The 24970-nt window shown below is 41.5% G+C and overlaps 1 protein-coding gene across 1 annotated transcript in view; it reads right to left on the reverse strand.

Annotated features, from left to right (window-relative positions):
- The window catches only part of LOC139539840 (voltage-gated potassium channel regulatory subunit KCNG4-like), a 30475-nt gene extending 12487 nt beyond the window's left edge, over positions 1-17988 (reverse strand). The window contains exons 1-2 of the mRNA XM_071343178.1: positions 17497-17988; positions 11833-12736 (exon numbers count right to left, since the gene is read on the reverse strand). Coding sequence (XP_071199279.1) covers positions 11833-12582 — 750 coding nt within the window. The 5' untranslated portion in view covers positions 12583-12736; positions 17497-17988. The remainder of the gene's footprint in view (positions 1-11832; positions 12737-17496) is intronic.
- Positions 17989-24970: the final 6982 nt, after the last annotated feature.

The raw sequence follows: 24970 nt of genomic DNA on the forward strand, positions 1-24970 counted from the left end.
CTGTCCATCACCCGCCATGTGTATGGGATCCCTACGTTTAGATGAATCACCAGAAAGGCATGGGGCTGAAGAGTTTTATATGTAGAAATCAAATGACTGAAGCAAAAAAGAAACAGAGCTCAGTTTAGGAAAGTTAAGATAAGGGCTACAACATGCAGTCCTAAACCAAAGTCCTACAGTCTCCAACTCTAAAAAATAACCTGACCCTTCTGGTTTCTCTCAATGAGTCTTCTTCACTGGTCAAGTGTGAGTGGCTGCCAGCCAACTGGTATTGGCTAGCTCCATCACTGGGACAGAGCAAAGATGGTGAGGAGGAGGATGGAAAAAACATTTCTATAATTTTCACCACCCCGTCTGATCATGTAAAAAGCCCTAAAGCTTAATAAATGGGTTATAACACCACCCTGTCTGATCATGTAAAAAGCTCCTAACACTTAATAAATGGGTTATAACACCACCCCGTCTGATCATGTAAAAAGCTCCTAACACTTAATAAATGGGTTATAACACCACCCTGTCTGATCATGTAAAAAGCCCTAACGCTTAATAAATGGGTTATAACACCACCCCGTCTGATCAGGTAAAAAGCCCTAATGCTTAATAAATGGGTTATAACACCACCCCGTCTGATCATGTAAAAAGCCCTAACGCTTAATAAATGGGTTATAACACCACCCTGTCTGATCATGTAAAAAGCTCCTAACACTTAATAAATGGGTTATAACACCACCCCGTCTGATCATGTAAAAAGCTCCTAACACTTAATAAATGGGTTATAACACCACTCCGTCTGATCATGTAAAAAGCCCTAACGCTTAATAAATGGGTTAGAACACCACCCTTTCTGATCATGTAAAAAGCTCCTAACGCTTAATAAATGGGTTATAACACCACCCTGTCTGATCATGAAAATAGCTCCTAACACTTAATAAATGGGTTATAACACCACCCTGTCTGATCATGAAAATAGCTCCAAACACTTAATAAATGGGTTATAACACCACCCCGTCTGATCATGTAAAAAGCTCCTAACACTTAATAAATGGGTTGTCACCCCACCCTGTCTGATCATGAAAATAGCTCCTAACACTTAATAAATGGGTTATAACACCATCCCTGTCTCTCACACTCAAGTCTATAACTTAATCAGATGGTGACTGTGAGAGTGCTCTAATGCAGGTGATAGTAGGCTGTTTCTGAGTAGAGACAGTCTTTAACATCAGCTCTGCAGGAAGGGAGAGATGCAGGGCTGGTTTACACTGGCCTCCTGATTAATGCCCTGGGAGCGATGCTTCCCTGAGAGGGAGGCTATTAAACAGCAAATAGAATCCACTCAAATATACTGCAAAAAAATCTAATAAGAACATAAAACCACCATTCAATTACTCCCCCAGTCTGAGTCTCTGAATTAAACGAGGAGCATATTTGAAAAACTTTTCTTGGCGCCACAGGGCAGCACAGTTAGAAGACATGAATCAGAGAGAAATATTGTAGTGTACACACGCTGTGTTGCAAAAATAAATGTTTTCCTCTGCAATGTCTGAAAACCCCATCTTCTGACAGAATAAACAACATGGTTGAGAAAAGGCCAAAAGCTGTCTGACATAGGAAAGAAGATGTAAATAGCTTGTTATGATAATTCAAAAAATTCCAACATAATCTGACAGTGTGGGAGTGAATCAACATTTATGTTGTGGAGGTCAGAGTATGGTAAAGCATTCTTGCCCTGTGGGTGTTGTTGGGGTTTAGCTTTTTTATTTATCTGCTGTGGCCTCGCTCAGGGTTTACACAGCCATACTCTTACTCTCTTTACTCTCGCTAAGTTTATACACTACACATTTGTATTTCATAACTACATCAGGGATTGCTCGCCTTTTCCTTAGTCTTACTATATTGCCTGAGGTGCCAACAGAGCAAAATGAAATGATATGTTGGAACATACCCTCTAAGAGAAACTGTAAGGATTTACTAACAGCAAAAAGCTATTCTGAATTGTATGCCTCCCAACCATTTACTGTACATGTAGTTACTGTATATATAGTTACTGCACATATAGTTACTGTACATATAGTTACTGTATAAATAGTTACTGCACATATAGTTAATGTACATATAGTTACTGTACATGTAGTTACTGTGCATATAGTTCATGTACATATAGTTACTGTACATGTAGTTACTGTACATATAGTTACTGTACATGCAGTTACTGTATATATAGTTACGGCACATATAGTTAATGTACATATAGTTACTGTACATATAGTTCCTGCACATATAGTTAATGTACATATAGTTACTGTACATGTAGTTACTGCGCATATAGTTCCTGTACATATACAGTGCCTTCAGAAAGTATTCACACGCCTTTACTTTTTTCACATTTTGTTGTGTTACAGCCTGAATTAAACATTTATTAAATTGAGATTGTGTGTCACACACAATACCCCATAATGTCAAAGTGGATTTTTGTTTTTAGAATTGTAAAAGCTGAAATGTCTTGAGTCAATAAGTATTCAACCCCTTTGACATGGCAAGCCTAAACAAGTTCAGGAGTAAAAATGTGCAGTTAGAGGTCGTTTTGAGCGGCAATGATAAATTGCGTTAGCGCAATGAGTTATTAGCTAACACAACGTGCCATTGGAACACAGGAGTGATGGTTGCTGATAATGGGCCTCTGTACGCCTATGTAGATATTCCATAAAAAATCTTCCATTTACAGCTACAATAGTAATTTGCAACATTAACAATGTCTACACAGTATTTCTGATCAATTTGATGTTATTTTAACTGACAAAAAATTTGCTTTTCTTTAAAAAACAAGGAGTTATTTAGTGTGACCCCAAACTTTTGAACGGTGGTGTATATAAAATTACAGTGGTTTTTGATTCATCCTGAAAGTTGTCATCTTCAAGTTTGATTAATTAAATATTGGAAGATGGAAAAAAGTGTACAATATTCCTGTAAATCTACCCTAATTCTCACTAACCCTTGAACTGTATGACAACAACAGTCCAGTTGTCATGAACCACACGCCAGGCTCCAGGTTTAACCTGCTAAGTGTGGTCTGAGTTCCATAACGATTCAAATAGGGTACGTGTCCTTAATTATTGCACAATGTTAGCCTAATAAGATCCACTAATGCTAACGACCCTCAGGAACAACTTACATGGCGTGACAGAGGAAAGAAAGGTAAACGGAATGGAATGGAATGATGCAAAATGTAAGCTACAAATTTAAGAACACTAACACTAAAGTGACAGTTATAAATGTATGTGGGTATTACTCACGAAGGCTCCCGATAGAGGATAATATTTAACATGACACAAATTGTAAAACAAAACAGAGAAAAGCTCGGGCATTGGCTATAATTAAAACATTCTAAAGCGCATACATCAACTCGGCAGGTTCAGTCCTCGGCAGGTTCAGTCCTATAGCTACGGTGTCCAAATTTCATCCACGCAAAAGATGAGGGCACACAATTAAAATCCAGAATAATGGCACAGCTATATGTATCCTATTTCCCTATGGAAAAGTGCCGCAATACATGTCATGTTGATATGATATTTTCAGTTTGCTTCCATATGGCTCGTTTCACATTCTTCTCCAGGGATCATAAGGAAAAAATAATCTAAAACAATTGCTATGTGTATTTACAATCCCAATCTCCAAAATAATTACTAATTTACCTAGCTCTTATCAATAGCTCTCATCCATTTATTAATTACACTGCATGGAGAATGCTGTTATTTCTATCGGGAAAAAGAAAAATGCTTTTTCCACTTGGAACCGGCAGACTTGCTTAATCTTGTCAATAGGGGGGTGCTGTTTTCACTTTGGAAAAAATCGTGCCCAAATGAAACGGCCTCGTACTCTTTTCTAGATCATACAATATGCATATTATTATTACCGATAGAAAACACTCAGAAGTTTCTAAAACTGTTTGAATTATGTCTGTGAGTAAAACAGAACTCATTTTGCAGCAAACTTCCATGCAGGAAGTGAAAAATCTGAAAACGAGGCTCTGTTTCAGGGCCTGCCTATTCAATTGCCTTATATTTATCGATATGCATGCACTTCATACGCCTTCCACTAGATGTCAACAGGCAGTGGAAGGTGGAATGGGGTGTCTAGCTTGATCTGAGGTCGAACAAGAGCTTTTGGAGTGGCAGGTCAGGAATATCCTTTGTCTACCAAGGCGCGCGAAGCACCTCGATATTGTCTTCTGATAAGCGTTCGGTTTACACGGCGAATATCTCCGGCTCTGATTTTATTTGATACATGTGATAATAACATCGTAGAGTAGGTTTTTTCAACCGAGTTTTATCAGATTATTCAACGTTTATTGGGACTTTTGGAGTTTTCCGTTCTTTGCGTCGAGAGAAAATGGGAACGTTATCAACATTGGCTAGCATTGTGGCGCGAATTCGACAGAAGAAAAGGACATTCTAAAACCAAACAACGATTTATTCTGGACCAAGGACTCCTTGTACAAGATTCTGATGGAAGCTCAGCAAAAGTAAGAACAATTTATGATGTTATTTCGTATTTCTGTGGAAAATGTTGATTCCTATTCTCTGCCGTTTTGGCGAGCGCTGTCTCGCAATAACGCAAGCTGTTTGTTATGGTAAAGTTATTTTTAAAATCTAACACGGCGGTTGCATTAAGAACCAGTGTATCTTTCATTTGCCATACAACAAGTATTTTTATGTAAAGTTTATGATGAGTTCTTTGGTCAGATTAGGTGAGTGTCCAAAATATCTCTGGAGATTCTGGTGAATCGATGCTACGTATTCACAATGTATAAGCAGGATTTGTAGCTCTAAATCTGCACATTTTCGAACAAAACATAAGTGTATTGTATAACCTGATGTTATAAGACTGTTATCTGATGAAGTTGTTCAAGGTTAGTGATTAATTTTATATCTTTTGCTGGTTTTTGCGATAGCTACCTTTTGCGGTGAATAAATGCATTTGTGTGTTTGGCTATTGTGGTAAGCTAATATAATTCTATATTGTGTTTTCGCTGTAAAACACTTAAAAAATCGGAAATATTGGCTGGATTCACAAGATGTTTATCTTTCATTTGCTGTACACCATGTATTTTTCATAAATGTTTTATGATGAGTATTTATGTATTTCACGTTGCTCTCTGTAATTATTCTGGCTGCTTCGGTGCTATTTGTGATGGTAGCTGCAATGTAAAACTATGATTTATACCTCAAATATGCACATTTTTCGAACAAAACATACATGTATTGTATAACATGTTATAAGACTGTCATCTGATGAAGTTGTTTCTTGGTTAGTGACTAATTATATCTCTATTTGGTCGGTTTTGTGATAGCTACCTATGCGGTAGAAACATGGTGAAAATATGAGTTGAGTCTTTAGCTATTGTGGTTAGCTAATAGAAATACATATTGTGTTTTCGCTGTAAAACATTTAAAAAATCGGAAATGATGGCTGGATTCACAAGATGTTTATCTTTCATTTGCTGTATTGGACTTGTGATTTCATGAAAATTATATTATATGATATCCCTGTCCCGTTAGGCTAAGCTATGCTAGTCAGCTTTTTTGATGAGGAGGATCCCGGATCCGGGAGAGAGAAGTGGTAGAGGTTAACCTTATTCATGGTTTCCTTGAATTTCCTTCATGGTTTCCACGTAAAGGTGGGGGAATTATGAGGGAATTAACTCGTTAAAACTTCACTAGGGTAGGGGGCACTATTTTCACTTCCGGATGAAAAGCGTGCACAAAGTAAACTGCCTGCTACTCAGGCCCAGAAGCTAGGATATGCATATGATTTGTAGATTTGGATAGAAAACACTCTAAAGTTTTCAAAATTGTTAAGATAATGTCTGTGAGTATAACAGAACTGATTTGGCAGGTGAAAACCTGAGAAAAATCCATCCAGGAAGTGGGATTTTTTTATGTTTGTAGTTTTCTATTGAATGCCATTACAGTATCCATTGATTTAGGACTCAAATTGCACTTCCTATGGCTTCCACTAGATGTCAACAGTCTTTAGAAATTGTTTCAGGCTTGTATTCTGAAAAATGAGGGAGTAAGACCTCTCTGAATGAGTGGACACTACAGTGTCCCAGAGCTTTTTTATGCGCTCGACCGAGAGCGCGCCTTTCTTGTTTACCTTTTATATTGACGATGTTATTGTTCGGTTGAAATATTATTGATTATTATGACTAAAAACAACCTTAGGATTGATTATAAACATCGTTTGACATGTTTCCACAAACTTTACGGATACTATTTGGATTTTTCGTCTGCCTGTTGTGACTGCGTTTGAGCCTGTGGATTACTGAACAAAACGCGCAAACAAAACGGTTTTTGGATATAAACATGGACTTTATCGAACAAAACATACATTTATTGAGTAAATGGGAATCTTGTGAGTGCAACCATATGAAGATCATCAAAGGTAAGTGATTAATTTTATCACTCTTTCTGACTGTGTAACTCCTCTACTTGGCTGGTTACTGTTTGTAATGATTTGTCTGCTGGGCGCTGCTCTCAGATAATCGCATGGTATGCTTTCGCCGTAAAGCCTTTTTGAAATCTGACACCGTGGTTGGATTAACAAGAAGTTAATCTTTAAACCGATGTATAACACTTGTATGTTTTATGAATATTTATAATGAGTATTTCTGTTTTTTAATTTGGCGCTCTGCAATTTCACTGGATGTTGGCCAGGTGGGACGCTAGCGTACCCTAGTGAGGTTTTAAGTCAAGGTCAGAATACAGCTTATCTGTAGACACACCTCCGCCACACCTTCAACTCTTAGATCTCCACCTCGAACGAATAGCGGGTGAATAGCATGCTATTCTCAAGCTTAAAAGTTCAAGGTCAGAATACGCATAGAGAGAAAAGAGAAAGGTGTATAAAAATGGAATTTATGCTCGATTAACTCGGGTCGGAATCAGTCCCTTAAGCAATACTGCAAATGGTGACTTTAAAACAGTTACAGAGAATAATGGCTGTGATAAGAGAAAACTGAGGATGGATCAACAACATTGTAGTTACTCCACAATACTAACCTAAATGACAGAGTGAAAAGAAGGAAGCCTGTACAGAATAAAAATGTTTATTTACACATATCCTGTTTGCAATAAGTCAGTAAAGAAAAACTGTAAAAATGTGGCAAAGAAATTAACTTTATGTCCTGAATAGAAAGCTTTATGTTTGGGGCAAACACAACACATCACTTAGTACCAGTCTTCATATTTTGAAGCATGGTGGTGGCTGCATCATGTTATGGGTATGCTTGCCATCGGCAGGGACTAGGGAGTGTTTTAGGATAAAAATAAATGGAATACAACTATAAGCACAGGCAAAAACCTAGAGGAAAACCTGGTTCAGTCTGCTTTCCAACAGACAATAACCTAAAACACAAGGCCAAATATACACTGGAGTTGCTTACCAAGGTGACATTGAATGCTCTTGAGTGGCTTAGTTACAGTTTTGACTTAAATCTGCTTGAAAATCTATGGCGAGTCTTGAAAATAGCTGTTTAGCAATGATCAAAAATCATCTTGACAGAGCTTAAAGGGATTTTTTTAAAGAATAAGGGGTAACTACTATACTGAAAAAATCCAAGATGGCGACGCAGTGGGATGTCTGTTTTGATTGTCTTGTCCCGTCCCGTGAAAATATATCGCTATTTCTTCGTATATATTTCGTATATATTTTTTATCTCAATTTCCATCTACGGACTGAACATACCCGCCCCACCCAATGTGGTACGGATCTGCAATTTTTTATACGTTAGAACCGGAACCCCCTTCAGAAGCTAGCCAGCTAACTATCTACTAGCTAGTAGTCAGTTAGCCACTGCTAGCGGTCATCATCGTTAACTCGGACATCTGACAGGCTCAGCCCGGTCAATTCCTGCCAGTCTGCACAGCGCGATATCAACTCAGAGCATATCGGACTGCTTTTCTCTACCACATCTCAGGATTCCTACCGCAAGCTCTGAACCTTTACTCCGGATCATCGCAGCTAGCTAGCTGCTATCCGAGTGGCTACTACTGGCTAACATCCCTGTCCCGAAGCAAGAACCAGTTAGCCTGGAGCAGCCTCGTGCTAGGCCCATCTCCCGGCTAGCTGAAGAGATCCATCAGACAACGCCTGGGCTTCAATGACCTCTTTTGCCAATTGGCCTGGACCCTTTGCTGCCGACACGGAGCCCCGCTGATCCAGCCCGACTGGTCTGCTGAAGTAACCGTCCGAGGGGGTTTCTGTCCCGAAGCTAGCACCAGTTAGCCATGAGCTAGCCTCGAGCTAGGCCCATCTGCCGGCTAGCCGAAGAGATCCATCAGACAATTCCTGGGCTTCAAAACCTATTTTGCCAATTGGCCTGGACCCTTTGCTGCTGACACGGAGCCCCGCCGATCCATCACGACTGGTCTGCCGACGTAACCGTCCGAGGGAGTTTCAACAGGCTCTCCCGTTGCGACATCCCCCTGAGACCCATCTGCTAGCCTGCTAGCACCGGCCTGCTAGCCGTCTGAATCGGCGTGCCTCCAGCTCGCCTAGCTATGCACTGGACCCTATGATCACATGGCTACACACGCCTCTCCAAAATGTACATTTGCCTTGTCTATTGTTGTTTGGTTAGTGATTTTTGTCTTATTTCACTGTAGAGCCTCTAGCCCTGCTCAATATGCCTTAGCCCAGAAATCTGCTCCGTTTACTTTCTGTTTCCGAACGCACTAGACAACCAGATCTTTTAGCCTTTAGCTGTACTCTTATCCTAGTCCTCCTCTGTTCCTCTGGTGATATAGAGGTTTACCCCTGCAGACCCCAGCATCACTCCCAATCCCCAGGCGCTCTCATTTGTTGACTTCTGTAACCGTAAAAGCACTGGTTTCATGCATGTTAACATTAGAAGCCTCCTCCCTAAGTCTGTTTTATTCACTGCTTTAGCACACGCTGCCAACCCGGATGTCCTAGCCGTTTCTGAATCCTGGCTTAGGAAGGCCACCAAAAATCCTGAAATTTCCATCCCTATCTATAACATTTTCCAGCAAGATAGAACTGCCAAAGGAGGCGGAGTTGCAATCTACTATGGCCTGCAGAGTTCTGTCATACTATCCAGGTCTGAGCCCAAACAATTCGAGCTTCTACTTTTAAAATCCACTTTTCCAGAAACAAGTCTCTCACCGTTGCCACTTGTTATAGACCCCCTTCAGCCCCCAGCTGTGCCCTGGACACCATATGTGAATTGATCGCCCCCCATCTATCTTCAGAGTTCGTACTGTTAGGTGACCTAAACTGGGACATGCTTAACACCCCAGCCATCCTACAATCTAAGATAGATGCGCTCAATCTCACACAAATTATCAAGGAACCTACCAGGTACAACCCTAAATCCGTAACCATGGGCACACTCTTAGAAATCATCCTGACCAACTTGCCCTCTAAATACACCTCTGCTGTCTTCAACCAGGATCCTATTTGAAATATAACTGAGACTGTGGATCTTTTACCAGATAGACAAACAAACAAAACACCACACTCACACATAAGGTACGTCAGGCATGAACGGACACACACCACACACGCACGCACACAAGTTAGCACACACACACAAAAAATAAAACCACACACAAAGTTGACACACTCTCCCTCTCTCTTTCCAATACCGGGGCCCCTGCCAGAAAATACTATGATATGAATGTGAGCGTGATTCCTGCCGTGAGAATGTGATTGTTTTTCCCATAGAGCTCCAGTGTCTATGGAAATGGGCCCCTGTGCACCCACTGCAACGCTGTGGTTGCGGTGCTGTTAGCTGTGTGTGTTTTCTGACATTGTGGAGGTCTGGCTGGGCTCTGTTAATTATCTCCCAGTGTTTACTGACATTGGAGAAGTCTGGCTGGGCCCAGTTCATTATCTCCCAGTGTTTACTGACATTGGAGAGGTCTGTTTGGGCCCAGTTCATTATCTCCCAGTGTTTACTGACATTGGAGAAGTCTGGCTGGGCCCAGTTCATTATCCCCCAGTGTTTACTGACATTGGAGAGGTCTGTTTGGGCCCAGTTCATTATCTCCCAGTGTTTACTGACATTGGAGAAGTATGGCTGGGCCCAGTTCATTATCCCTCAATGTGTACTGACATTAGGGAGGTCTGGCTGGGCTCTGTTCATTATCCCCCAGTGTTTACTGACATTGGAGAGGACTGGCTGGGCCCAGTTCATTATCCCCCAGTGTTTACTGATATTGGAGAGGTCTGGCTGGGCCCAGTTCATTATCCCCTAGTGTTTACTGACATTGGAAAGGTCTGGTTGGGCCCTGTTCATTATCCCCTAGTGTTTACTGACATTGCAAAGGTCTGGTTGGGCCCTGTTCATTATCCCCCAGTGTTTACTGACATTGGAAAGGTCTGGTTGGGCCCTGTTCATTATCCCCTAGTGTTTACTGACATTGGAAAGGTCTGGTTGGGCCCTGTTCATTATCCCCTAGTGTTTACTGACATTGGAAAGGTCTGGTTGGGCCCTGTTCATTATCCCCTATTGTTTACTGACATTGGAAAGGTCTGGTTGGGCCCTGTTCATTATCCCCTAGTGTTTACTGACATTGGAAAGGTCTGGTGGGGCCCTGTTCATTATCCCCTAGTGTTTACTGACATTGGAAAGGTCTGGTTGGGCCCTGTACATTATCCCCTAGTGTTTACTGACACTGGGGAGGTCTGGCTGGGCTGCCTTCAATATTCCCTGCTGCTATGAGCAGACACAGATGGGAGAGCACACTAAGTTAGGGAACACCTCCACAGGCACAGACAATATACCTGAGGCAACAGAGCGTATGTTAATGTATGTGTGTGAAAGAGAGCTTGTCATGCATTCAACTTTTGGTGGTCAGTGTCTGAAAGACCAATTTAGCTGTATTATACTGTATACACCCAACTGAGAAGTGCAGAAAGTTAATCAGTTAGAACACACACAAACACAACAACAAGTATACAAATACTGCACACACGCATGCACACAAGTACACCTACACATACACACACACACGTGTGCATGCACGCTGACATTGGGTGCAGGATAATAAAGTGAGAAGTAATTTCTGAGCTTGTTTATGCCCTGTTTGTGCTGTGGCCAGCATATTGATCATCGTGGTTCATGATCACTCACTCAGTCGCTAAGAATATATCTGCTGTGAGGATAAATCACTGTGGCTTTAAGCATCCTTAATCACTAAACATTAGGAAAATGACACACACATGCATGCATACACACACACACACACACACACACACACACACACACACACACACACACACACACACACACACACACACACACACACACACACACACACACACACACACACACACACACACACACACACACACACACTCCAGGAAGGGTGACAAATGTGAGTTATCTTGGTGGATATTTATAAAGCTACAGCCTTGATGGCACTGCAGTGGTCATTGTTTATGTGTTGGGGGACATTATGTATATAAACCCTAATGCTATGTACCCATTGCTGATGCTATGTATTGGCCAATGAGAGGCTTTGAAGCCACCGGTTGGCCATATTGGCACTCCCCAGGAAAAGCAGTCCTCCACAGGAATTCATGTAATTCTACAGTATTTCAATTAAACAGTAACATTATAACTTTTTTTTTTATTACCTCAGGGGAATTTATATTTTTTCATAATATATTTTTTTTTATAATATAATGTTTTACAATGGTGGGGGACTGCCAAGATGGAGGTGCGGTGGCTTCAAATCAGTGCTTCCTGTCAGAAATCTAGTGTATATATATCATTGGCTGGGGGTAGCAGGGGTTGGCCTCACTCACCCTGTCTTCCTCCTCCCTGAGGTCCGGCATGGTGCTGATGCACAGGCTTATTACGGTCACAGCCACCATCACCACCGACAGGCAGGCAAAGATTTTCCCTGGCAATCCAGACTGGGGGTTCTCCACCATATCCCTCAACTGGTTCATGAACTTGCGGTAGCGTGTCTCCTCAACTGGTGGGCGCAGCAGGGCGTGCCTCTGCCTCTGCTCCTCCTCCTGCCTCTCGTGCTCATTCATTTCCTCGATGCGCGTGTACATCTTCCTCTTACAGCAACGCTCCATGTAGGTCATCTCCACGCCCCAGTAGAGCAGCTCGTCGTGGAGCGACAGCACGCACATCTCCCTCAGCATGCGCAGTTTCCCTGCCGCCAGGAAGTTGAGGATGACGCGGAAGGCCGAGGGGCTGCGGTCAAAGAAGAACTCCCGCCGCGTCTCATCATAGTCATCACACACGCCGGCAATCTCCTCTGGGCTGCTGAGACCACAGAGCCGTCCCAGCCGGGTAAGGGGGAACTGCTCCAGCGTGCTCCAGGGGAAGGTGTATCGGTTGCCCCCCACGTTGATGACCGCTAGCAGGCCGTGGTCAACTGACAGCAGGTCCTCTGGTCGTCGAATGAACTGGGCCCTCTGATAGTAGACCCCCTTGACCGACTCCGTCTCTGGGATCTGGGTGAAGATGGCGTCGAGGCTGCTGTCATCGCTGGCCGAGAGGTTGCTGAAGTCGTGGTTTGCGTTGCTGATGATGGGCATGGCGGCACCGGGTGGGTGGCCGGCTGGGCTGGTCACATTGGGAGCTCAGTGGCTAGTCTGGGAGTTGGGCATCGGGGGGCTGGGGGACAGGTGTGTCCCTTCAGGCTCTGCAGCAGGATCAAGGGAGTCCCAGGCAGGTGGCGTCATGCAGACACTGATAGGAGAGGGGAAGAAAAACATCAAACCTCAGTTAGACTGCAGTGGTATAGGCTTCTCCTTCTCTGCTGTACATTTCTAGTCCAGAGACTGACAGACACATCAGACAACAGACTGCAAGGCAGATGTGAGGATCAGTGAAGCTGAGGATTAAGCTTGAGATATTTGTGGCGCTCTCTGGTCATGTCTGTTTCAACTAGGGGCTGGAACAAAAATTATTTTCCAATTGTTTTTCGTTCTGAACAGAACCATTCTTTTTTTCGTTCCATTCCACTGTTCCAACCAGCAAAATAAAGTTCTGAACCGGTTCGAACCCCAAAAAAAGTACTGGTTTATATTGTTCCTTTCTGTTCCTTTCTAAACCTCTGAAATATATATGTATACATTTTACATTTAGCTCAACATTAAATTACTTCACCAGTTAGCTAGCTAACAAGCTTGTACAGCAGCACTAGAATTAAAAACACGTCTTACCATTTTGTAGTTAAAACCTTTTCTCAATAGGGGGGCGCTGTTTTCACTTTGTAAAAAATCGTTCCCAAATTAAACTGGCTCGTACTCAATTCTTGCTCGTACAATATGCATATTATTATTACTATTTGATAGAAAACACTCTCTAGTTTCTAGAACCGTTTGAATTATATCTGTGAGTAAAACAGAACTCATTTTGCAGCAAACTTCCTGTCAGGAACTGAAAAATCTGAAATCGGGGGCTCTGTTCCAGGGCCATCCTATTAATTTGCATGAAATCTATGGGTCTACATGCACTGCATACGCCTTCCACTAGATGTCAATAGGCAGTGAGAAGTGGAATGGGGTGTATAGCTTTATCTGAGGCCGAATAAGACCTCTTGGAATGACGAGACCAGTCTTTTCACCGTTCAGCTTGGCGCGAGAAGGACCTCTGGATTGCGTTCTGAAAAGCTTTCGTTATAGACGTTAGATATCTCCGGCTCTGATTTTATTTGATATATGTGTTAAAAACATCATAAACTAGTTATTTTAAACCGACTTATATCAGTTTATATCAGTTTATTGCGATTTTCGGTATTTCCTTTGTCTTGCGTTATGGTGCGTTGGACACTCCTGCGCCACATGGCTAGCTTTTGTTGCTAATTCGAGAGATGAAGACGACATTCTACAACCGAACAACGATTATTCTGGACAAAGGACACCTTGTACAAGATTCTGATGGAAGCTCATCAAATAGTAGGAACCATTTATGATGTTATTTCGTATTTCTGTCGAAAATGTTTAGACGTATTTTCCGCCCTTATTTTGGGCGCTGTCTCGCTATAACGTAAGCTGTATGTCGTACTAAAGTTATTTTTAAAAATCTAACACAGCGGTTGCATTAAGAACTAGTGTATCTTTCATTTGCTGTCCAACCTGTATTTTTTAGTAAAGTTTATGATTAGTTATTTGATTAGATTAGGTGCCTCTCCAAGATTTCTCCGGACAATATTTCTGCATTTTGACAACGTATTCACATTGTAAAACCACGATTTGTGCCGCTAAATATGCACATTCTCGAACAAACCATATATGTATTGTGTAATATGATGTTATAGGACTGTCATCTGATGAAGAATGTGAAGGTTAGTGAAAAAATTTATATATTTTGCTGGTTTATTCGCTATCGCTAACGTTGCGTTGAATGAATGCGGTTGTGTGGTAGGCTATTGTAGTAAGCTAATATAATGCTATATTGTGTTTTCGCTGTAAAACACTTAGAAAATCTGAAATATTGGCTGGATTCACAAGATGTTTGTCTTTCATTTGCTGTACACCATGTATTTTTCATAAATGTTTTATGATGAGTATTTAGGTATTTCACGTTGGTCTCTGTAGTTATTCTAGCTGCTTTGGTGAGATTTGTGATGGTGGCTGCAATGTAAAACTATGATTTATACCTGAAATATGCACATTTTTAGAACAAAACATATGCTATACAATAAATATGTTATCAGACTGTCATCTGATGAAGTTGTTTCTTGGTTAGTGACTATTTATATCTTTATTTGGTCGAATCTGTGATAGCTACCTATGCGGTAAAAAAATAGTGAAAATATGCGGTTGAGTCTTTTGCTATCGTGGTTAGCTAATAGAAATACATATTGTGTTTTCGCTGTAAAACATTTTAAAAATCGGAAATGATGGCTGGATTCACAAGATGTGTATCTTTCATCTGGTGTCTTGGACTTGTGATTTCATGATATTTAGATGCTAGTATTTACTTGTGGCGCTATGCTAGACTATGCTAGTCAGCTTTTTTACTGATGAGGGTGCTCCCGGATCCGGGATTGTGACCAAGTAGAAGTTAACAGGTTCTCATGCTTTAAAATAACGGTTCTGTTCCGGAACTGTCACGGATCCCTCTGGAACTGTCATTACGCACACCTGGTCCCTATTCCCATTTGATTAGTAATTGTATAAGCGTGTCCTTTGTTACCATTGTCCTGTCGATTATTGTTCCAATGTCCGTTGGTCGTGCGAGTACCTGTCCTGTGTTGTTTTGGCTTTTGTGCCACGTGTATTGTGCAGATGATTACAGGTCTCGTCCTGTGTGATAATCATTGTGCGATTGTGTATTTATTCGAGGTACTCCTCGCTTTTTTTTCTTCAACTCTGTGTTTGGTGTACGTATTTGTTTGGTCTTCGTCCCCGTGCCTTTACACGGCACGCTGTAATTTGGGAAATAAAAACCCCTATTACGCATTCCTGTGCCTGTCTCCCGATTCCTTTATACCAACGTGACAGGAACAGTATAGATCACTTTACAGTTTTTGTTCGGTTGTTCAAATCATTTCTTTACTTTCTGGTTTTAGGTTCTGATCTCTGAACCAGTTCCAACCCTGGACAGGGATTCTCTTTTCTCAAGATATTTATGACAATGATCTGACTACTTTTTATATTTTCTGCACAGTGGGGTGCTTTTCACGCCGCAACCACTGCAAATATTAATTGGGGTATAAAATTACACAATCAATTTAACAACAGGATCAGTGGGCCCCCCATGGAACAGTTTAGCTTACTTAGGCTAATGTGATTAGCATGCGGTTGTAAGTAACAAGAACATTTCTCAGGACATAGGCATATCTGATATTGGCAGAAAGCTTAAATTCTTGTTACTCTAACTGTACTGTCCAATTTACAGTAGCTATTACAGTGAAATAATTTCATGCTATTGCTTGAGGAGAGTGCACAGTTATGAACTTGAAAATTTATTAATAAACCAAGTAGGCACATTTGGGCAGTCTTGATACAACATTTTGAACAGAAACATGATGGTTCATTGGATCAGTCTAAAACTTTGCACATACACTGTGCTGGAATAATACATTATGGCCTTTCTCTTGCATTTCAAAGATATTTTTTTTCCCTTTGTATTTTCTTTTACCAGATCTAATGTATTATATTCTCCTACATTAATAACACATTTCCACAAACTTCAAAGTGTTTCCATTCAAATGGAATCAAGAATCTGAATTTTCTTGCTTCAGGTCCTGAGCTACAGGCAATTAGATATGGGTATGTCATTTTAGGCAAAAATTGAAAGAAAATGGGCCGATCCTTACCATGCGGGGTAAGGCTATTAGCCAATTCCTTAGAGAACGCTAGGAACGTGAATAATAGCCTGTGGATAATAGTCCATATCAGGGGTGGGCTACTTAATGTACATCCTCTAGCTTTACATTAGGGATTCAGTGCTCGATTCAATGCACATCGCAAAAAGGTATGTTCCGATTGAGCTGATATATGCAGCGTTTACCATGAATGCAGTCTCCACTAACGCTAGAACAAATATGAATCGTGCTATAGTGCTGAACTTCTGCGTTACGGATTGAATTGAGCCCTTAATAAATCACTGCTGTCAATGTGTTTCATTTAGATCGTGGTGGGGGAAGAGAGAATTATAAACTGTTTATTAATAGAATCACTGGTAATACAGTATTCCTGTCGGAGTGTTGGTTGCTTTGCCTAGTGGAAAGTTAATTGAAGGAAGTGTTTTAGCGGCGCAGTGACATCAGCAGGAACATTCCCTCCACTGCTCTCACTAGTGACAGACAGGAGGTACAGATATAGGATCTTAATTTGAGCTTGTTTGCTACAGCATGAAAATAATCCTGCAGCAGGGTGACCAAATTAGGATCCTACATCTGTAAACGCAATGAAGTTGCCATCCGCTGTTGGTCCACTACAAACCCTTTGCCTGGCATTTAATGAAACAGCTTCATGTAGAAGAATCATGTAGTCTTCGTGACAGTTTATGTCAAAACTAATCACAGGAAGGCAATACTAGGCTAATATAGACTACAGTTAAGAGTATTTTATGGAACACATAATAACCTTTAATGTTTTATTATAAAGCATACCGGTAGGCTATGTGCTTAATCATTCCTTGTCTTGTTGTCTTCAACGTCCCACTAAAGCATTGGCCATCACTGTACAATATGGTACACAATTTTAAACAGTGGAGGCTGCTCTAACTACTCATTCAGATACATGGTTGCTGCTAGGAACAGCTCTAATAGCTGTTTTGGTTATTCCAATTGATCAAATCTAGGCTTTATATCAAATCTAGGCTACTTGCTATTCTATCACAATAATATCAATATTTTCTAAATATTATGATCAGATTGGTACTTGACATTAAACTTCAATAGAAGCGCAATGATCATGACGAATATAGGCCTACATTATTCGATAGTGAACGTTGAATAATAAGAATGAAGACTACAGAAACTTGTCACGTACCATATTAGTGAAGAGAGCAGCTGATCACCTCTCTAGTTGTCAGTCCGTCTGATCATTCAATATCAGTCACACAAGTCTCACCGAAATATATCAGCTGCCACATGTTGTACAGTGTCCCAACCTGTAAACTCGATTAAAAACTCTTCAAAATACGAAGAGAGAAAATGATTCGAGCTGAGTGTCCCGTTACAGATCCGTACTGCAGAGGCTGTGCGATGCGCGCGCACTGCACAGATGTGTTACGTTACGGGTAGGGTACCTCAAGTTTGCGAAGAGTAGGCTAGGTGAGCATCGTGAGTATCGTAAGTGACTTTCCCTTACCAAGTCACCTAACAAAGCCTAACTTTGAGTAATAAATATTGCCTTTCCCTTTACTGCGAATTGCTACGGTAATACCACGGGAAAGATTCGATGCCCTCTTGTGCCACACAGCCCCAGCAAAAAATAAAGTATGTAAGCTATCCCAACGTATTGTTGCGTTATCAGATACAGTAGTTTTGTTCGACTGACAAACTATGGAGCCGAGTTAACCTTTAACATCCCGTAACCAGCAAGCTGCTCTGCTGCTTTTACACTCTTCAAACCTCCCAGCGGCGGGCGCGGATCATTTCGATCCCAATTATGTTTTTATGCAGCGGTGGATTACGGTCGCAGTGGGGAATCAGCTACACAGTCTGATACTACTAGGCATGAGTTTAATATACACCTATAGGTATGCTCTTGTAAAATATAAGATAAGTGTTATTATGATATTTTTAAACCATTCTAAAGGCTAAGGTCAATGTGATGAATTCTGCTAAAGGATTTGATCATGTCTGACCACTGAAGTTTTAAGACATGTCTTTATTACAAACATCATGACTAGTACAGTTGGTGTAGTCACTAGTCAGTGTATCAGCACTGCTCCCTTACAGGGCCAACCTGAAAACTATTACCTATTGTACAGGAAACACTGCATGATCATCACAAAACAGCAAGAAGTCAAAAGTCTACCAAAGATTTATTCACAGAAACATACACTGAGTGTACAAAACATTAGGAACACCTGCTCTTTCATGATATAGACTGACCAGATGAATCCAGGTGAAAGCTATAATCCCTTATTAATAGGGTAGGGGGCAGCATTCGGAATTTTGGATGAAATGCATGCCCAAATTAAACTGCCTGCTTCTCGGGCCCAGAAGATATGATATGCATATAACTGGTAGATGTGGATAGAAAACACTCTAAAGTTCCCAAAACTGTTAAAATAGTGTCTGTGAGTATAACAGAACTGATTTGGCAGGCGAAAACCTGAGACAAATCCATTCAGGAAGTTTTTTTTGTTATGTTTTTGTAGTTTTCTATTCAATGCCATTACAGTATCCATTGACTTAGGACTCAAATTGCAGTTTCTATGCCTTCCACTATATGTCAACAGTCTTTAGAAATTGTTTCAGGCTTGTATTCTGAAAAATGAAGAAGTAAGAGCAGTCTGAATGAGTGGACCCTAAAGTGTCACAGAGCTCTTTCATGCGCGAGACCGAGAGAGTGCGTTTCTTGTTTACCTTTTAAATTGACGACTTTATTGTCCGGTTTAAATATTATCGATTATTTAGGCTAAAAACAACCTGAGGATTGAATATAAACATCATTTGACATGTTTCTATGAACTTTACGGATACAATTTTGGATTTTTTTGTCTTCCTGTTTTGACTGCGTTTGAGCCTGTAGATTACTGAAGAAAACGCGCGAACAAAACTGAGGTTTTTGGATATAAAGAGACTTTATCTAACAAAAGGAACATTTATTGAGTAAATGAATGTCTGCTGAGTGCAACCATATGAAGATCATCAAAGGTAAGGGATTAATTTTATCTCTACTTCTGACTTGTGTAACTGTTCTACTTGGATGGTTACTGTTTGTAATGATTTGTCTAGTGGGCTATGTTCTCAAATAATCGTAAGGTATGCTTTCGCCGTTAAGCATTTTTTAAATCTGACACCGTGGTTGGATTCACAAGAAGTTAATCTTTAAACTTGTGTAAAATATGTTTTGTTTTCTGAATTTTTATAATGAGTATTTCTGTATTTGAATTTGGCGCCCAGCAGTTTCACTGGCTGTTGAAGAGGTGGGACGCTAACGTCTCACGTACCCAAGAGAGGTTAATGTCACCTGTTAAATCCACTTCAATCAGTGTAGATGAAGGGTAGGTATTTGTATTGTTGTATTTGTATTTATTATGGATCCCCATTAGCTGCTGCCATGGCAGCTGCTGTGTCACACCCTGACCTTAGAGATCCTTATTATTCTCTATGTTTGGTTAGGTCAGGGTGTGACTCGGGTGGGAAAGTTCTCTGTTTTCTATTTCTTTGTTTTTGGCCATGTGTGTTTCCCAATCAGAGGCAGCTCTCTATCGTTGTCTCTGATTGGGGATCATATATGAGTTGTCATTTTCCTTTTGGGTTTTGTGGGATCTTGTTTTCTGTTTAGTATCTGAGCCTGACAGAACTGTGCGCTTTCGTTTTTTTGTCTTTGTTATTTTGTTTGGTGTCGTCAATAAAAATACGATGTACGCCTACCACGCTGCGCCTTGGTCAGCTTCTACAAACGAGAGCCGTTACATGCTGCCTGTGTAGCGTGGTTCGTTTTGCGTTGTGTACTTTTAATTAGGACACTTCCACAACTGGAGGTCTGCTGGTTGAATTATTTTTATTTGCCCTGCACACGAAGAGACAACACACAATATTTTAGCCCTTGGCGCAGTCATAGCTCTCAGGCACCTTGCTAGCCGAATGTCAGGCAAAAGAGAGCGTTAAAAAGAAATAACAGGTGCTACGTGGACACATTCAGTGCACAACAGCACACCATACAATACAAGTAAAATGATATAGAACATAATTCGGACAAAATATAAGAGATACCTGCACACGAAGAGACAACACACAATATTTTAGCCCTTGGCGCAGTCATAGCTCTCAGGCACCTGCGCAAGCACATGGACACTCACTCAAACACTGTCCCAAGTACTCATTGTCCACATTGTAACAAACTTATGGTTGCATAACAAACAGCACATTGTGTAACATTACCACGGTTTTATATTGAACAATTTCGGAGCCAAGGACAACATACCTTGCTATGCCGAAGGTCAGGCAAAAGAGACCAATAAGTGGGTACGGAAATACAGATAACCCGCGATGGGCCAAACCAAAATATACAAAACTTTTACAATCTTTTACAAACTTTTACAAACTTTTGTATGTACAATATTGATAGGAAAAAGTGTTTGTACACCAAATAATAACATTAGCTATGCAGCTGTAATTAAAATTTAAAAATACACAGAATTATTATTATTATTATCAAATTATTAACATCCCCTCTTGACCTGGCCTATTTGAATTGGTCCTGTGTGCAACTTGGTGCATAATCTAGGGGAACAACATCACACTGCTACACCTGCTCTTCCTGGGGTCCGGCAAAATTAAGGCAGCTATACAATTTTAAAACGTTACAATACATTAATTAAAGAATTCACAACACACTAAGTGCCTCAGGCCCCTACTCCACTACCACATATCTACAACACGAAATCCATGTGTACGTGTGTGTATAGTGCATATGTGTGCATGTGTCTGTGCCTATGTTTGTGTTGCTTCACAGTACCTGCTGTTCAATAAGGTGTATTTTGATCTGTTTTTTAAAATCTGATTCTACTGCTTGAATCAGTTACCTGATGTGGAATAGAGTTCTATGTAGTCATGGCTCTATGTAGTACTGTTCGCCTCCCATAGTCTGTTCTGAACTTGGGGACTGTAAAGAGACTTCTGGTGGCATGTCTTGTGAGGTATGCATGAATGTCTGAGCTGTGTGCTAGTCATTTAAACAGACAGCTTGGTGCTTTCAACATGTCAATAGCTCTCACAAATACAAGTAGAGAAAGGGGGATACCTAGTCAGTTGTACAACTGGATGCATTCAACTGAAATGTGTCTTCTGCATTTAATCCAACCCTTCCGAATCAGAGAGGTGCGGGGGGCTGCCATAATCAACATCCACGCCTTCGTCACCTGGGGAAGGGTGGGTTAACTGCCATGCTCGGGGGCAGAGCGACAGATTTTTACCTTGTCAGCTGTGGGATTTGTTCCAGCAACCTTTCGGTTACTTGCCCAATGCTCTAACCACTAGGCTACCTAGTGATGAAGTCAATCTATCCTCTACTTTGAGCCAGGAGAGATTGACATGCATACAGTATTATTAATGTTTGCTCTTTGTGTACATCCAAGGGCCAGCCGTGCTGCCCTGTTCTGAGCAAATTGGAATTTTCCTCTTTGTGGCACCTGACCACACGACTGAACAGTAGTCCAGGTGCGACAAAACTAGAGCCTGTAGGACCTGCTTTGTTGATAGTGTTGCTAAGAAGGTAGAGCAACGCTTTATTATGCACAGATTTCTCCCCATCTTAGCTACTGTTGTATCAATATGTTTGACCATGACAGGTTACAATCCAGGGTTACTCCAAGCTGGTCTGACCAATCGGGAATCCGCCGTTCAAGATTGTATTGATCACGCGGACTGGGACATGTTCCGGGTAGCCTCAGAGAATAATATCGATTTATACGCTTATTCGGTGAGTGAGTTTATAAGGAAGAGCATAGGAGATGTTGTACCCACTGTGACTATTAAAACCTACCCGAACCAGAAACCGTCGATAGATGGCGGCATTCGCGCACAACTGAAAGCGCGAACCACCGCATTTGACTGGGAATATGGCCGAATACAAACAGTGTGGTTTTTCCCTCCGCAAGGCAATCAAACATGCAAAATGTCAGTATAGAGACAAAGTAGAGTCGTAATTCAGCGGCTCAGACACGAGACGTAAATGGCAGGGTCTACAGACAATCACGGACTACAAAAAGAAAACCAGCCATGTCACGGACACCGACGTCTTGCTTCCAGACAAACTAAACACCTTCTTTGCCCGCTTTGAGAATAATGCATTGCCATTGACGCGGCCCACTAGCAAGGATGGTGGGCTCTCCTGCTCCGCGGCCGTCGTGAGTAAGACAAAAAACGTGTTAACCCAGCAAGGCTGCCGGCCCAGACGGCATTCCTAGCCGCGTCCTCAGAGCATGCGCAGACCAGCTGGCTGGTGTGTTTACGGACATATTCAATCTCTCCCTATCCCAGTCTGCTGTCCCCACATGCTTCAAGATGGCCACCATTGTTCCTGTTTCCAAGAAGGCAAAGGTACCTGAACTAAATGACTATTGCCCCATAGTACTCACTTCTGTCATCATGAAGTGCTTTGAGAGCCTAGTCAAGGATCATATCACCTCCACTCTAGACCCACTTCAATTTGCCTACCGCCCCAATAGGTCCACAGACGACGCAATCGCCATCACACTGCACACTGCCCTATCCCACCTGGACAAGAGGAATACCTATGTAAGAATGTTGTTCATTGATTACAGCTCAGCATTCAACACCATAGTACATTCCAAGTTCCTCATTAAGCTTGAGACCCTGGGTCTCAACCCCGCCCTGTGCAATTGGGTCCTGGACTTCCTGATGGGCCGCCCCCAGGTGGTGAAGGTAGGGAACAACATCTCCACTTCGCTGATCCTCAACACTGGAGCCCCACAAGGGTGTATGCTCAGCTCCTTCCTGTACTCCCTGTTCACCCATGACTGTGTGGCCATGCACAGCTCCAACTCAATCATGAAGTTTGCAGACGACATAACAGTAGCAGGCTTGATTACCAACAACGATGAGACAGCCTACAGGGAGGAGGTGTGGGCACTCGGTGTGTGGTGTCAGGAAAATAACCTCTCACTCAACGTCAACAAAACAAAGGAGATGATCGTGGACTTCAGGAAACAGCAGAGGGAGCACCCCCCTATCCACATCGATGGAACAGCAGTGGAGAAGGTGGAAAGTCTTAAGTTCCTCGGCGTACACATCATGCACAAACTGAAATGGTCCACCCACACAGACAGTGTGGTGAAGAAGGCGCAACAGCGCCTCTTCAACCTCAGGAGGCTGAAGAAATTTGGCTTGTCACCTAAAACCCTCACAGATGCACAATTGAGAGCACCCTGTCGAGCTGACACACCGCCATGGAATGGAAACTGCACCGCCCATAACCGCAGGGCTTTCTAGAGGCTGGTGCGGTCTGCACAACGCATCACCCGGGGCAAACTACCTGCCCTCCAGGACACCTACAGCACCCAATGTCACAGGAAGACCAAAAAGATAATCAAGGACAACAACCACCCGAGCCACTGCATGTTCACCCCGCTACCATCCAGGAGGCGAGGTCAGTACAGGTGTATCAAAGCTGGGACCGAGAGACTGAAAAATAGCATCTCTATGCCATCAGACTGTTAAACAGCCATCACTAAAACAGTGAGGATGCTGCCTATATACAGACTTGAACTCATTGGCCACTTTAATAAATGGATCACTAGTCACTTTAATAATGACACTTTAATAATGTTTACATGTACATGTCCATTCCATTACTCATCTCATATGTATATACTGTATTTTATACCATCTATTGCAACTTGCTATGCTGCTCGGTCATTGCTCATCTATATATTTATGTGAATATATTCTTATTCCATTCCTTTACTTAAATTTGTTTGTATTAGGTAGTTGTTGTGGAATTGCTAGATTACTTGTTAGATATTGCTGCACTGTCAGAACTAGAAGCACAAGCGGTTTGCTACACTCGCAATAATATCTGCTAACCATGTGTATGTGACTAACAAAATTTGATTAGATTTGAAAGTCTGTTGTCAATTTGTTTACAGTAAAATAGCATTGTATCTGGTCAAACACATTCTTTTCCAAAACTTTACTAAGGGTTGATAACAGGCTGCTTTGTCGGCTATTTGAGCCAGTAAAGAGGGCTTTACTATTTTTAGGTACCGTAATATCTTTTGCTTCCCTCCAGGCCTGAGGGCACACACTTTCTAGTAGGCTTAAATTGAAGATATGGCAAATAGGAGTGGCAATATCGCCCGCTATTATTCCCAGTAATTTTCCATCCAAGTTTTCAGACCCCGGTGGCTTGTCATTGTTGATTTACGGAATTCAAAATTACATTTCTTGTCTTTCAAAATTTGGTCACATATACTTGGATGTGTAGTGTCAGCATTTGTTGCTGACATGTCATGCCTAAGTTTGCTAATCTTGCCAATAAAAAAAATCATTAAAGTAGTTGGCAATATCAGTCGGTTTTGTAATGAATGAGCCATCTGATTCAATGAATGATGGAGCTGAGTTTGCCTTTTTTCCCAGAATATAATTTAAGGTGCTCCAAAGCTTTTCACTATCATTCTTTATGTCATTTATCTTTGTTTCATAGTGTAGTTTCTTCTTCTTTTTATTCAGTTTAGTCACATGATTTCTCAATTTGCAGTAGCTACACTTATTTGCCATTCCTTTTGCCTCATTCTTCTCAACCATACAGTTTTTAAATTTCA

Source organism: Salvelinus alpinus, chromosome 15 (assembly GCF_045679555.1).
Source record: "Salvelinus alpinus chromosome 15, SLU_Salpinus.1, whole genome shotgun sequence".
Taxonomy (NCBI): Eukaryota; Metazoa; Chordata; class Actinopteri; order Salmoniformes; family Salmonidae; genus Salvelinus; species Salvelinus alpinus.